The 16,631-nt window shown below is 39.8% G+C and overlaps 1 protein-coding gene across 2 annotated transcripts in view; it reads left to right on the forward strand.

Moving 5' to 3' along the window:
* Positions 1-16,631, forward strand: part of acaca (acetyl-CoA carboxylase alpha) — a 264,322-nt gene that overhangs the window by 107,326 nt on the left and 140,365 nt on the right. For both annotated transcript variants that reach the window (XM_043718470.2, XM_087977363.1), the window contains exons 31-36: positions 195-297; positions 1,746-1,853; positions 5,549-5,605; positions 6,636-6,680; positions 11,205-11,246; positions 15,344-15,559. In XM_043718470.2, the coding sequence (XP_043574405.2) occupies positions 195-297; positions 1,746-1,853; positions 5,549-5,605; positions 6,636-6,680; positions 11,205-11,246; positions 15,344-15,559 (571 nt within the window). The remainder of the gene's footprint in view (positions 1-194; positions 298-1,745; positions 1,854-5,548; positions 5,606-6,635; positions 6,681-11,204; positions 11,247-15,343; positions 15,560-16,631) is intronic.

The following is a 16,631-nucleotide window of genomic DNA, read 5'->3' on the forward strand; positions in this document are numbered from 1 at the left end:
CATAGTTTGTGATGTAATTTAAACTGCTTAGTGTAAGCTTCATTTAGAATGCACACAGGTGAATAAGCAGGAGAGGAACAGCAGCTTGTGAACTGACCATTCCTATATTTAAACACTTGCAAATATCAGCTCGTCTTTGGTAGAATTTTAAATTCTGGAATATGTGAACAGTTCTATCTACTTTTTATTTACAGAAACTTTCAAGATGTGACAAGTTGCTTTTCTGACTCGCCTCCTCCAAGCCCCACCTTTCCTGAGTCAGGACATGCCTCACTGTATGATGAAGATGACAGCAAAGTAAGTAGTACAAGCAAGAGAATAAAGGCAGCTGGAGCATCAGATATTTAGGTACCAAGCTCTGAATCCCCTTTGTCATAGCTCAAGATTACAACTGTTAAAAGATGATGATGCAGTGATCAGGGTAAACTCCGATTACTGAATACAACATGAGTTCAGACTCCAATCTAGTATAACTTCATTTTATACAAATGAAAACACTTCTTGCAGTGTGCAGGATCAAACCTGAAATACAGAACTTTGTACAGAAACTGTATCCAAAAGAACTCACCTTGATGAAGGTATATTTTTGCAGCTGTCGAAAGCCTGCTGTATGCTTGACCTGATCGTTCTTGCAACTGATGCTAAGTCCAGAGGGCAATCATTTCCCATTCCTATCACCATAATGATGTTTCCCTCCTTCCCCTTTGCCCAGTTTTTATTCAGAGGGAGGAACTCTTTACACTGGAGTTTTTCAGTTTCAACTGATGACAAGTTTCTAGTTTAGAAGGGTGGTAAACTGGAGTTTGGGTAGGAGAGTTGGGAAAACACAAGCAAATGTGCAATCTTGGAGACTGTGTTCCAATTGTGTGAGGGGGCAATAAAAATCAGTCTCAAGAGGAAAATTATTTTTATGGTAGTGGAAATGGGACCGCTTGAAAATCCTCGTTCACAAAGCTGACTCCTTTGTCATCAGCAGTAACACTTAAAGCCTGATTACTTGCAGTTGAAATAAATTGAAAGCTTTTCCTGGCTGCACTAGGTATGTGGAAGATCTTCAAGCAGATAAAATCCCATCGCTGTTCATGTGACTAGTGTCAATAATCTGGCATTTTTTTTCTACATTTTATCAAGTGTCTTGATACTTCGGGCCATTTTATAAATCTAATGGACTAAATGCTACGTAAACTGTATATTTTTAACAGTTTTGTTTCCATGCTTCACTCCAGACAAGCCTTTTGTTTTCCTGACTTTTGTACCCCTGACTTTTGTACCATTTTGGGATATTACACTGGGATATATATGCCTGTTTTGAGAATTCATTCTTTCAGATTTTTACATGAGTTTTGCTGAATTAGGCTCAGGATTTTAGATGCCTGAAATAAGTCTGGAAAATGCTCTCTTGACTAGAAGGTAACTCAGATCTCTGAATAGAGAATGGTACCTGTACTGAAGGTGACAGTAATGGATTCAGGACCAGGAGATTTAATTCTGAATGTAACACTTTTCATTTACATGACTGTATCTTAGAAAACAAATAGACCTACCTGTGACCATATAATATATATAGGTAAAGATGGGGTTTCCATGTCACTTTTGGTGAAATTACAGTGGGAGCAGCTCTGAGAAAATTCCTGACCTGTATATTTCATACTTAATCATAAAATTGTTTAAACCTAGAGTACATGTAATCACTTCCTCTTTCATCCTGCCCTTAAACCCCATTGTTGTTTTGTTTTAACTTGCAGAATACAAGAGATGAGCCTATTCATATTCTCAATGTGGCTATTAAGATTGATAATGACACTGATGATGATGCCCTGGTGATGATGTTTGGAGAGTTCATGCACTCCATGGTGAGTATGTATAACAGTCCATTTTATGATTATGCTGTGAAATAAGTACTTGCCCATGACTCAAAAATTGCCTGTAGAGAAAGTAAGTGATTAGTTTTGACCAGCATCTATTTGGTAGTAGCTTTACAATGTACTGACCAGTCCCTCATAGTTTGGTTTGTAATACTTGGTCCAGTGTAAAACTTGAAATGAAGTGCAGAAATCCTAAACTTGACCGCTTCTCTTTGCATTCGGTTGATCTTTGCTTCAACAGTTCTATGGTCTATAAATAGAAAGAAAACAGGCTTGCACCCATTACTACCTCCTTGCTGCTGGAGCCTGCATGCAGGCTTGGGCAGATATCTTGTAATCACCCAGTTTAGAGGTGCAATGCCAAATGTCTGTAGCAGGTGGGAAATGAACCTAAGCCTCCTGATCTAGAGGTAGGGGCATTGCCACCGTGCCACAAGAATCCTCTGCAAATTTAGGCATCAGTGAGAAGATTGAGAGTCTATGCTTGAACAGATTGCCAATACTCACTGCCTTGACACGCATGATAAAGAATAGCCATTTTATGGCAGAGGATAGGCAAGGCCCGTTAAATCTTACTCATCCACGTTCCAAGGGGAAAGAATAAATTTGTTATGTAAGAGTATTGGAAGATTATGTTGTTGTAATGCATTGTGAGGTTAAATGATAAAAATTTAGATTTAAGCTTCCATGACGTTGTCCAAGCACAATAAGGCATGGAGGTGCAAGCATGGCAGATGAGAATTTGAGACCTTGTCTACTTATTTATATTTCCAGTAGTTTCTGAGCTCAAGGTGTTGCAGGAGGTTGTATCAAATCACCTGCCCTCTGTTAGTCAAAGGGTATTAAAGAGCGTGGAATAGCAGCAGATTTCAAATATTAGAACTTAAGGTCAAGATTTAAAATTATATCTGAGGAGCTGACTGCAAATTATGGAAGGGGCTTGTTTAGCTGCTTTCCCTTCTCCATAAAATAAACATTCTTTTGTAACCAGAATTGCTGTGATTATCATGCAATATTTTGAAAAAGATGTATTTAGGCAAGACATATGTGAGTTTTAAGATGAGCATTTCCACCTGGTCATTGTCCTACATTATCCTACATAGAGTCTCTGGTCTGATATAGTCAAGAATATTTTCTTTTGACAAACTGAATTTCAGTGTTTCAATGACATTTTGCATGATTAGGTCATTTATGTTACATGAACAGTAAACTTCCTTCAGGATTTATGACCTGTCAGGGTCCAAGAAATAAATATTTTAAAAAAGCCTAGTTGAAAAATAGAGCCAATGTTCTAGAGCAAAACCCCAATTAATCACTTTATTATTAATAGAAAACTTACTCGATGTTACAAAAGGTTTCAATATATTGGTTACATGTAGTGCTGTGGTCATGTTGCTCATCTGATAATCCAAAGGCTGGGACTTGTGGTCCATGGAGTTCAGATTCAAATAATTTGGTTTGAGAATTCAAATTAATTTAGTTTAAACAAAACCTGAAGATGAAGAACTATTTTCAGCAGTGACGAGGAGATGTCAGGCAGTTATGGCAAGCTAATTGTTTCATTGATGCTGTTTAGAAAGAGAAACTGGTACCCTTATGATGTTTGACCTGCATGACCCCAAATCTCATGCCAAAGTCGGCTGCTCTTAATGGGCAAGCTCATTTAACAGTATCAATCCTGTGGCAGTTCAAAATTGTCATTCATCCCATCATCTCAACTGGGATAGGTAATAAATGTCATGCTTGCCAATATACATATGTCCCAAGAATAAATTAAAAATATTTGTCTTTATATTTATATGGTGCCTTTGGAATGAAACATTGAATCCAAGTTGGGAGAAGAGTTGGAGAGATGAGCAAGGGTGTGATTTTTTTTTTAATTATTCATTCATGGGAAGAGGACATCACTACGTAGGCAGCATTTAATACCCATCCCTAATTGCCCAGCAAGCAGTTAAGAGTCAACTACTCTGCAGAACATTACCTGGATCTCTGAATTAACAGTTCAGTGATAGGTCATCACCGCCCCCAAAATTGGGAAACATTGAGATAGTATTTGAAGACTGGGAGAAGTGCAGAAAAATTAGAAGATTAAGAAGGCACATGTATAAAAGGCCAAATGCTGAAATGTGGTAGATGACAGCTGAGACATAGAACAAATTGGGGGAGACTGCAAAAATAGAATGCAAAGAGGTAGATTGGAAAGATAAGCTATCAGTGGAAGTCAACAAGACTGAAGTCAGGAGTGGAATGCAAACGTTAATGGTGAATCCTTGCTGTCATACACTTTCAGGGGATTGGTAGCCCTCCTGTTCAGCTGTCCAATTTTCAGATGTGAATTGAGAGAGCTGGTGAAGCTAAACTTTTCAACTGGGGAGAATATCCTAGCTAAGTCTAAGCTTGCCCTTCATTAGAGCTGATTTTTTTTTAAATTAGTCATCCAATATAATTTCCACTTTGGTGACTCTGTTTTACTTTGATTTATAATGTTCCTGTGAAATCTTTATTGTTTTAAAGATGCTTTTTAAATCCAAGTTGCTATCACTGTTCATTTCAAATGCAAACATTTCTCATGGAAGTCATGCAGTTGTGGTAACCATGCCCACATATGCCCAACATAAATAAATTAAAACAGCATTGATTAGATATGTAGATTATTGGTCTGTATACCTACCACCCCACCAACCTCCAGATACATATCATCCTTTGTCATTTCTGCCACCTCCAAACAGACCCCACCACCAAGGATATATTTCCCTCCCCTCCCCTATCAGCGTTCCGGAAAGACCACTCCCTCCGCGATTCCCTCGTCAGGTCCACACCCCCCACCAACCCAACTTCCACTCCCGGCACCTTCCCCTGCAACCACAAGAAATGCAAAACTTGCGCCCACACCTCCCCCCTCACTTCCGTCCAAGAGATCCTTCCATATCCATCACAAATTCACCTGCACCTCCAAACACGTCATTTACTGCATCCGCTGCACCTGATGTGGCCTCCTCTACATTGGGGAGACAGGCCGCCTACTTGTGGAACGTTTCAGAGAACCCCTCTGGGACTCCCGCACCAACCAACCCAACCGCCCCATGGCTGAACACTTTAACTCCCCCTCCCACTCCACCAAGGACATGCAGGTCCTTGGTCTCCTCTATCGCCAGACCATGGCAACACGACGCCTGGAGGAAGAGCACCTCATCTTCCGCCTCGGAGCCTTCCAACCACAAGGGATGAATGCAGATTTTTCCAGCTTCCTCATTTCCCCTCCCCCCCACCTTATCTCAGTCCCAACCCTCGGACTCAGCACCGCCTTCTTGACCTGTAATCTTCTTCCCGACCTTTCTGCCCCCACCCCCTCTCCGGCCTATCACCCTCACCACCTTCCACCTATCGCATTCCCAACGCCCCTCTCCCAAGTGCCTCCTCCCTACCTTTTTATCTTAGCCTGCTTGGCATACCCTCCTCATTCCTGAAGAAGGGCTTATACTCGAAACGTCGATTCTCCTGCTCCTTGGATGCTGCCTGACCTGCTGCGCTTTTCCAGCAACACATTTTTCAGCTATGATTTAGAATGACATCAAGTGCTATCTTTTCCTACCTGCCAGAAATGTGAATATCTTGTGTATGATGCATATTCTTTAAGGTTGATTTTGAGAAATGTCATGATTTGGTATTTTTCTCTTCAGAGATCAATTCTGTTCGACCATGGTATCCGTCGTCTGACCTTCCTTGTAGCACAGAAGGTACTGTTTCTTCACTGTAATCAAACTATTCCCATCTTTTTCCCAAAAATACACAAATCACGTAGAAAATGACCAAAGTTGAGTCTTCTCTGTCTTTTCAAGGTGATTATGGCTGATCTGCCTTGGTTTCACTCTTCCACTCGTTCACCATCTCCGCTGATTTGTTGGAAGGCCAAAACTTTATTATCTGAACCATAAATATACTCAACAGTACTGCATTCCATAACTGTCTGGGATAGACAATTCATAGCCGTCTTCTTGAAGGAATTTCTCCCTTCAGACCAAAATGATCAACTCCTTATCTTACTGTGTCTCATTTTCTTGCCCAGTCCAGTTGCAAAGCACATCAATCAGTCAGAGCTTCCTAAATGATGATCCTGTCTTGGGACTGTTACCACCCTTCCTTCACGAAGGCAAGGTCAAAGTCCTGAAACTCCCTTTCCAGCAGCATTGTGGATTTATCCACATTGTTTCAAGAAATACTTTATGATCACTTTTTCCAAGGGAAATTGGGGATATCAACATGTGGTCTGCCCAACAGCATCCACATTTCATGAAAGGATTAAAAATTAATGCTGCTTATTATCACTGATCTAACACACACAATCCTTACCTGCTAGTCATCTATAAACCATATGATTTGTTGTAATGTGGCACCTTGACCATTTTTCACAGGTCCTGTGTTGTGTGATTTGACTCTCAAATGTCACAGCTTTGCATATAAAGTTCTTGCAATAAAGAATTGCTAAGCTGAATGGCAAGAAGTCATTTGATGCAACAAACAAACCTGTCCAGGTCTCCTGACATCATGGGTTTTTCAATAAAACAACAGTCAATGGAAATGAGTGAAAAGGCTGTCCTTGATCTGAATGATGATGTTTAAGAAGCGCTGTGAAAATGTAAGTCTCTTTAAAATGTGAAAATTATGAGGCAGGGCAGATCTAATGTTTAATTGTTTGATAATTGCACTTTAATCCTCCTATTAACAGCCAGATCTTGTCTACTTTTTTCTTTTCACTTTACCCTAAAGGATTTCCGGAAACAGTGCAATTATGAGGTGGATCGGAGATTCCATGTAAGTAGTCAAGAATTATGAAATGTTTCCTTGGGTATATTCTCTTTTGTTAACAAAGGAAACCGGCCTGAGTTTGAGTGGCAACTGCTTTATACTTGAAACTATTCCTTGGCAACGTTAACCATTGGATGAAAATATATCTAGCTTTCGATTATGCTTTTGTGTCCTGTAGCTCTGCTCATCAGCTGTTACAACTGTGAGGTGTTGGACTTTAGGGCCGAATAATCTCAAATTTAACAAAAGTTGTCCAATTATACCTGCGCCTTCTCAGAAACTGGTCTAAATGCCTAATGGCTTGGAGTCCTGGAGGAGTAAATTTTCAGAGTATTGTATTTGTAAATAGCTGATCCTTGAATGATTTTACTGTAATTTGATAAATTAATTATGTTGTCCTGGCTTCATTCATAGTTCAGTCCATTACTCATAATTGCAGTTCAACTTGCTCGATAAATTGAGCAAATGTCCTGATAGGCTTATCTCTCTCTGAATGGGTGCCAGAACTTGCCCTCTGATTTTTGTCTCCTCTGTGAGTGCATTTTTGTTGGTTTGGAATCTCTTATTTGACAGTATGAACTCAATCTACCATTCTGTGAACAGGGTGTTATGTGAATGAAGCAACCATCTTTATATTCCTTTGTATGGTATCTAATAAGAAAGAACAAAAGATGTTGGCATTTTAGTAGTGTCCCAAAGCAGTTTACAGTGAGTGAAGAACTTTTGATGTTTAGTCACTACTGTTATTGCGTAAACATAGCGCATAGTTTGTGCATGCCATGTTGCCACAAACAATAATTTGATCATGATGTTGATTTTGAAGGATAAATATTGCTCAAGACACTTACCAGAATGTCAGTGCCTTTCTTGAAATAGTGTCAAGAGGTCTTTGACATCTACAATAGGGCAGTCAAGGCTTCTGTTTAACCTAAAAGGCAGCAGATCTGACCATGCAGCACTCTTTCACTATTGAAATGCAATATCTATCTAGATCAACTTGTAATTTGGACCTTAACCCATAAACTTCTCTTTCAGAAACAAGAATACACCTGCTGATAGGTAGATATCAGCACACAAATGGATAGATTTCACATTTACACTTTGCAATCTTTTAGTTAAAATATTTGCTTCACACTATATATGTACTATGTGAATAGATATTTCTATAGGTACCAGTTTGCTGAAATATTTGCAAGAGTAGAATTGAGTCACATTGCATATGTATACAACATGGCTATTGTTAGTGGATTCTAATCATGTGAAACATATGAATCGCCTATTTAGCTTAAAGTATTGGTAAGCTCTGCAACTTATTCATTTTCTCCAAGCCTTAAGTTGGCACATAGGTACGTTGTCCAACTGAGGACAGAAAACATTCCTGCACTGTAGATCGCTGTCCAAATTATAGAGATAACTATCCGCTAAAGATAAGAACTACCAGATATACATTTACCTGGGTGTCTTGGAAAGATTATTAAAATTTCTGACTTGTTTGAACTAATGCATATGCTCATAGAGGTATTTTTGATTTGGGAGTTGATCCACATTACTCTGTAGCTTGCCCTGGATCTTGATTGGCTGAAATGTGTTGTAGTAGTATACCTAAAGCAGATGTTATCTTCTGGATGTTTGGTCTGAGGGCTATTTTTTCATATCCCCCATGAATGCATTGATTAGAGTTTACATGCATGCAGTGTCATCTGAATATGCATCTGAACGACAGATTGTTGCGCTGTGTTCTGGAGGCAGAGAGCGTCAAACAGTTTCCTGCTCATCCAGGGGATTATCTCCACTCCAGCGGGAAGCTTCTTCAATATGGGGTGGAACTTTACAGCAAGGAAATTGAAAATGAACACTGGTGCAATGACAACCTCACTGGACTCCACTTTAAACACACATTGCATCTGTGGGTACCCATTGGTGAGGGCCCTTGTTCACATGCTGTGCATCATGATGAATTTCTGTGGGCAAACTGCATTTTTTTCTAATTGTTCACAGGATGTGGGCCTTGCTAGCTGGGCCAGAATCTATTGCCCAATCCTAATGGCCCAGAGAGTAGTTGAAAGAGTCAGATCCTTTGTTGTGGGTCTGAAGTCACATTTAGGACATTAGTGATGCAGATGGGTTTTTGGCAGTTGGCAGTGGTTGCATGGTCACAATTAGCCTAGCTTTTTATTTCACATATTTTATTGAATTCATATTCCACCATCTGGACATGGACTGTAGTGGTTCAAAGAGGCAGCTCAACACTACCTTCTGAAGGGCAACTAAGATAGGCAATAAATGCTGGCCAGCCAACGATGCCCATGTCCCACAAATGAATAAAGAATGTGTCATCTTGGGAGGCAAGCCCATGTCCCTAGCACATTAACTTCTTGTCCTCAATTAGGAGGAGATGAGTCCATATCCCCCTTAGTTGACTGAGGCAAAGGCCTTTGTGAGGTGGAGGCCTCTTTCAGTAAGCACAGACATCAACACCTAAATTTAACATTGCCTCAAATGTGTCAGCGTCATGTATGGACTTGTGAGGAACAGTGTTGGATGACACAGACCTCCAATCTCAGTGAAAGTTCATGGTGTATAGGGCAATAGTGTTACTGTCCCACGTGTGTATTTGAGATGTGGATATGTATGGCAGACACCTCAATTGATTTCTGAAATTTCACCAGCAATGTCTCTGGCAGGGTTTTCACTCCAATGTTAATGTCCTTCTCTCAGGCCAATGTCCCTAGTGTTGAGGTACTGGTTAGGATCTACTGTGTTGGGTGGGCAACATTGTCCCTATGTCGGTCACAAGACGTCCGAACCAAGCTCATACCCAATACCACCAAACTGGAAAAGAAACATCTGCAAAGATACGACCTGCTTTGAACATTTGCAACAGGCTCAGATGGAGGTCAAGTACAGATAATAGAAGAAGCATGCCAAAACCCAAGTATCTCCTGCATCTTCAAACCCCACCTACCCCACCTGTGACAGAGGATGTTGATTCAGCTTTGGATTATTTAACTACTTCAGGAGCCACGTCACTGGAGTGAAAGGAAGTCATCCTTAATATCGAGGGATTACCTACGAAGAAAGATTTTTGTTCCAACTTTAAATTGAATTATTTTCCTACAGTTCATCAATCCTGAGAATTGGGGTCTCTTGGCTTCTTTTAATGGCCCACATAAAACTTAAATCATTGAATTGGCAAATAAATGTTCTGATCCTTTTTGGATGTTGGCTGGTTGATTTGCAAACACATAAATAGCAGCAAGTTTGTACGTCCAAAGCCTATTGGCCCAATTTGCACTGTGTAATGTCTTCTCGTGAAATTTCTCTCTATACTACTTTAATTATGGAATTCAATTTGATTCCAAGTTGTGATGCAAGAGTTTCACTTGAACATTACGTCTGTTCATTCCTAGTGTGGTTTTGTGCATTTTCAATTATTTTATGTGCTATGTTTCACTTTAATTGCATGGAGGAGGGACCTAACCAGAATGGATGATCCAGTAAGGGCAAGGTACAAATGGCGTGATGGGTAGAATGCAAGTATTCCTAAGGTTGACGTGTCATGAAGTTCATTTCAGCTTGAGAATCTCTCTTCTGTCCATTAGAGTAATTTTGAGTGCGGTCTCTGCAAGAATGTAAACTTCAAATGCAGTTTCTTTCTCTTTTAATCCACATGTTTCATTATCAAATAAAGCAATCCACAGATTCCACACTACCATGCTTACTAATTTTATTTACTGTCTCTGTAATAAGCACCACAGGGAAGTGGACAGGGGGTGCAGAGTTGGTCCAATAATTATGTCATCTCTCTTCTTACCAGCCATTTAACCTGATTATCAATGTAATAGCAAGTTAAAATTATTTATTTTTTTGCTCGTTTTCAAATTTCTCGACTTCCAGGGTGTCTTGAGCAGTTAAATTAAGCACATTATTATGATTGTCTATGTAATGGCTGACTGCTTTGCCACAGCAGGGGCTAATGACCTCCATAGGCACTGCTGGATATTCAGGTTCAATTCGATCTAACTGGTATCGACTTGGGGGTGGGGAGGGGAGGTGGGTAAATAGAAAAAAGCCTTTCCCCAAAGCAGACATTAGGTAGCATTTGATTTCAGCTTTTACTGAGTAGTTCCTTTGTATGATATTTTCCTGGAAATTGGCAGTACAGTCATTAAATATCTCACAACCATTATCCCAACAATTGCGTCAGGCAGGTTGCATTTGCAAAGCAATAATGCTAGGTCTGAAGGGAGAAATAAACCTTTAAAAGCTGCTTTTTTTATTGTTCTGGAAGAAGCAAAACTATGTTAATGAATTTCTTTTTATGGCTCCAGGAGCAATTTTTCTTTTCCCAGAAATACTATCAGTGGCTTGATCACTGGCATTTTATGCATGCTAAATCTGATTTATTGTGGTTTTCTTGGGCATTTAATGTCTCTTTTCTTTCCTGAACTTTTGTATGTCTATATGTTGGTCACAGACGCTTAACTTGGTATTTTAAATGTGCATTTTTTTCTTCTTTCTTTTACACAGAGAGAGTTTCCAAAGTTCTTCACTTTCCGCTCAAGAGACAAGGTAAGGTATACAGCAAAATTGAGCTATAAATCATAAAAAGACTCTTAAAAATACAAAGGGAGGCCACTTGGTCCATTGTCCCTGTACTGAATCCTCAAAAGAACTATCCAATTCATCCATTAGTCCTATAAATATTTCATTTTCAAGTATTTATCCAACTCTCCCTGAAAGCTATTGTTACATCTGCTCCCACTACGTTTCTAGACTATCATAAAACACAATTTATTTGATGTCAGTTTTGTTTGCAAGTCTCTATTGTGAACAATATCCTTTTAACAACAGGAAATTTCATGTTAGATGAGGTCAGAATTAGTTAAAAATACAGGAGTGACCTATTATAAAAAGTATCAACTGAATTAGTTTGGAAGTTTTTTGAAAAAAGATATGGCATGGTGGCTCAGTGGTTAGTACTGCTGCCTTACAGCACCAGTGACCCGGGTTCAATTCCTGACTCGGGCAACTGTGGAGTTTGCACATTCTCTCTAAGTCTACGTGGGTTTCCTCCGGGTGATCCAGTTTCCTCCCACAGTCCAACGATGTGCAGGTTAGGTGAATTGACTATGCTAAATTGCCCGTAGTGTTAGGTGCATTAGTCAGGGGTAAGTGTAGGAGAATGGGTCTGGGTGGGTTGCTCTTCGGAAGGTCGGTGTGGACTCCCTCCATCTTTCTTGGCTATCTCTCTTGACAGGCCGAAGGGCCTATTTCCACGCTGTCGGGAATCTAATCTAATATTATCTCACTATGAGCATTGCTAGACTCCTGTTGGTGATCAGTTCAAATGATTTGAATTTATCCTGCAAAAGAAATGGAAGGAGTAAGACCTCATATTAACACAGCACCTTTTATTAGTGTTGGAAATACCAAAGAACTCCACACCCAGCTAAGTACTTTTAATACCATTATAGTATTAGATGGAAAATGGGGAATAAAGACACAGCATGTTGGAAATACCTGAAAGAGAAATAGGTAACATTTCAGGCCATTGACTTGTCATCAGTCAGTCCTTTCTGGCAAAAAGTAATTGATCTGAAATGTGTAAGCCCATCCTTTTTCCTCTCTCTTCTGTCTCTAGTGGGAGTTCCCGCATATATAGGAAAGCAGCTTTAGCGTACCTTAACCAGAAATTTAACTTGTGGAATGTTAATATTCTTTAACCCTCACCTTCACAGTTCCTGAAGATATGGCTGAAATTTGCAATTTTCCATTTTGTAAAGTGTAAATCAACAAGGGCATTAATCTGAAATCAAGTGGTCAGCAGCCTTTAGCCTCTCCTGGGTTCATCAAACCACATAATGTTTTCAAAACCTATCACTAAGTGTCTTCCCTACCCCTCAAAACCTGAAGAGAACCAACTCTAATACTGATAAAGCTGGCCTGTTTTTATTTCCAGGTAACTCTGGTAGTTTTAAATTTTATGATCTAACTTGTGTTGAAATTACATACAGTGAGGTAATTCAAAAAGTTGCTAAAATGTGGCAGTGGAGTGAGATGGAATGAACAACAGACTTCTCTTAGAGAAACCAAAGGACCAGGTGAGATCAGTGACTGGAATCTTATTCTGAAACCAGCAAGAATATTGGATATTGAGTTTGGATTGTAGGTTGTGTTGTGATGTTGAGATTGTAATAGTTTTGTGACATTAATACCATGGTGTAGAGAAAAGGATATGGGATAACATCCATTGTTTGAGAAGAGGTCATTTGTAACATATTTATGAATTGAATACTAACATGAGTTTGTTTATTAGGTTAGAAAGTATAGTGTAAGAATAATGTACTCAGAGCACTGTCTTGAGTCCAGATTTGAGTTGATGAGACGTAAAGTCCTAGCATAAAAAGAGATCCATCAAGTGGCACAGTGGGGTGCATAAGGGCAATTGAGTCTTTGTGAAATAGATTTTTCTGTATTAAAGTTTCTGAGTTTAACCCTGCATTGTAAATAAATTACAGGGTGTAAACTTATCCACCCAGTTCATGATGTTAGTTTTAATGTAGTATTAATGACAAATGTTTTTGGTAGCAGAATGAGAAGATTTTCTTTAAAGTAGATTATCCTGAGGATGCAGTATATTAATTTAGGTCTGTTGCAGCTTTGTAAGCTGACTTACATATGGCTGGCAGATTATTTTTTGATCAAATTGGTTGAGGTTTTGGAAAATTCTATATTAGCTGGAAATTGAAAATGTTTAATGGATAATATGCCAACTCATTCAGTTTAAAATGTTTGAGAGTTTTTGGAATGATGCATTGTTTGCAGCAGTGTTTAATGGGACTTTGAGGTACATTTTTATCTTTGCAGCCTGGGAGTGAATAATCATTGAGGCCATTTTTGGGGAAGAAACCAGGGAGTCTGAAGGGAAATACGTTACAGTTGTCTGATGTTTCATTCTTTTATTTAAACAGAGGAAATATTGGGCAGAGTTTGTTGTTGATATGATTTTTTTCCATATTCAATATTTTTGTTTTCGACGCACATGACCATGTTAAGTGATGGAGTGGGCTCAAAGGGCTGAATTGCCTACTCCCACTCCTAATTCCTATATTCCAATGTTTCGAGCAACAAGTGAATTCGGAGCAAGAGTAGGCCACTCAGCCCTTGAGCCAACTCCACCATTCAGTAAGGTTATGTCTAATCTGATTATTTCATATTCCTACCTCGCCTTGATCACATTTCAGCCTCTTGCTTATCAAAAATATGCCCAGGAAGTGTGATATGTCTCAATGATATAGATAAAAATCTACTGAAATTTCTTAATTTACTTATAGTTGGTGTAATTGCTTTGGTTTAACACTTTTTGTCAAATCCAAAATTAAATTGGAATTGCGAGAGTAGTGCAAGAGGCAGGAGAATAAAGACAGAACCGAGCTGGTGACACACTGGTGAAGATGAGGGCTTGTGCACTGTCATTTGCTTTTAATTCAAAATTCATCAAAACCTTCAATCATTAAGAAACAGAAGCGAAGGACTCAAAGTTTAACAAATTATTTTAAAATTAACGGGAAGTGGAGAGCAGATTGTTCAAGGAGCTTGAATGAAAAGGGGTCTATCTAATCTGTCATTATTCTAGAATTGAAAACGTGGCTGTCTTGAGCAAAATCTGCATTTGCTTCTTGTGCAATTTGATTTCAGAAGAGTGGTATCCATGTGCCTGTCCTCAAGTTTACATTGATGAGAGGACAGTCTACCTTCTGATTAAAAGCACTGCTTTCTTTAATGCGAATTCATTCATCGAGTTCATCGACACTGCTATCCTGAAATCCAAGTTACAAAACAACCTGTAAATATATTCAGTATTGTGGCCTCCACCAGTCTTTTCGAACATAATTCCAGCAGCCATCTAAATAATTCTGTGTTTTTTGCTTTATCCTGTCTCAACAATATGATTTGTATAAATTGACATCACATACTTAAATCTTAAAGCACCAATCGTAATTTAGTAACTGAACGCGAAGGTCTGTGCATGCACCCTTTTTCACCCCATCTTGCTTTCATCTCCAAATCTCTCTTTCTTTAACCCTCGGTCTGTCTCTATCTTTTTCATCCTCCACCTCTCTCATTCTTCCTTTACCTCTCTCTTTTCATCTTACTCTTTTTGCCCTCCATCTCTGTTTCAGCTTCGTCCTCCACTCCCATCTTCAGCAGTCCCCACCTTTTCCTCACTTTCTTATCCTTCCACTCTCCCTGTCTCCTTTGCCCTCCCATTCTCATGCATTCCTCCTCCTCATTCTCTCCCTCCATCTCTCTTGGCTATCTCTCTTGTCCTCATCCTCCTATTTTCTAACTTCTCTTTCCCTCACCCTTGCTCGCTTTCCTTCGATCCTGTTCTCTCCCTCTCCCTCTCCCTCTCCCTCTCCCTCTCCCTCTCCCTCTCCCTCTCCCTCTCCCTCTCCCTCTCCCTCTCCCTCTCCCTCTTCTCCCCCCGCTATCTCTCATTTAGCCACTTATCCCTCTTCCCCTGAATTCTTCCTTCACACTTGACTGTCCTGTGCCTACTTCCCTCTCTTGCTTTCCCTTCCTTTCAATGTACTTATATTAACATATTTTATTAGTTCAGTCTTACTGATTCTGTTAGTTGCACATTTATTTTTCTTTTGCAGTTTCAGGAAGACCGGATTTACCGACATCTGGAACCCGCGCTGGCTTTCCAGCTGGAGCTAAATCGGATGCGTAATTTTGATCTTACCGCAATGCCATGTGCCAATCACAAAATGCACCTGTATTTGGGTGCCGCCAAGGTGGAGGCTGGTATTGAGGTGACTGACTATCGATTCTTTGTACGAGCGATTATTCGGCACTCGGACTTGGTCACGAAGGTGGGTGAACTTATGAAAACATTCATTTAGCACTGTTAAAAATGCCCTCAAAACTTTTTATGCCAATGTAGAATTACAATTAATGCCTAACCTAGCAGTAAGCTATTGGTAATGGTGATAATATGTCTGGCCAAAAAGAAGGTGCTCAAAGCAAGTGAGGGAGGAGGAGTGGAGGACTGACAGACTGAATTCAAATGTGTGATCCTGGGACTTTGTGGGGAATGTTGCAGTGGAGGTCAGAGTCAGAGAAACTGCAAAATCTAAGCAACACTGGGGTGGAAGAAAGAAGGCAGGTCACAGGCCATGATGCGATTTTAAAGAAAAGTTAAACATCAGTTGAATTGGGAGCAGTCAGCAAGAGAAGGGGTGATGAATAAGCAAGTTTTGAAATAGGGCAGGATACAGCTGAGTTTCTGATGAGCTGATGTTTACACTTGGAGGAAGGTGGTTGTAGGGGGAACAGCAGGAGAGCATTAGAGTGTTGAGCTAGGGGTGATGAGAGACAGATGAGGGTTTCAGCAGCAGATGGGCTGAGGCAATGTTCAGTTTTATGTTATGGAATTGGAAGTAGAAGTTCATTATGTTGGCGAGGATATGAGGATGGAAACTCCGTGCAGGATCAACTTGGATCCTGAGATTACAAACATTGTGGTTTAACCTTGGACAGAGAACAAGGAGGAGGGTGGAACCAATAGTAAAGTGCACAGTTATTGGTGTTTAATTGGAGAAAGTTTTCATTTTCACACGTCAGGATACCAAGCAAACAGTATGTTAGTATAGAAATAGTGGAGAAGTCAAGTATGGTGGGTGGAGATGCAGGATGTTGGCATTCATGTGAAAGATTATTTGTGTCTGAATTCCTAACCAAGTAAAAGCATGTCGATGAGGAAAGCGAAGGGCTAGGGCTCACTCTTTGGGGTACTGAGAGCATGGATTGTTCATGAGATGGAAGAGATGCCTTTGCTGGTGGTACTTGGGTTGAAATCTCATTGTTAAGAGTAGAACAAAAGTACTCCTGAACTGGACAATGATGGAGAAATGTTCAAGGAGTGAAACTCAGCAGGTCGAGCAA

This window comes from Chiloscyllium plagiosum, unplaced genomic scaffold (assembly GCF_037043375.1).
Source record: "Chiloscyllium plagiosum isolate Xiang-an unplaced genomic scaffold, Cpla_swu_hap1 HiC_scaffold_31, whole genome shotgun sequence".
Lineage (NCBI taxonomy): Eukaryota > Metazoa > Chordata > Chondrichthyes > Orectolobiformes > Hemiscylliidae > Chiloscyllium > Chiloscyllium plagiosum.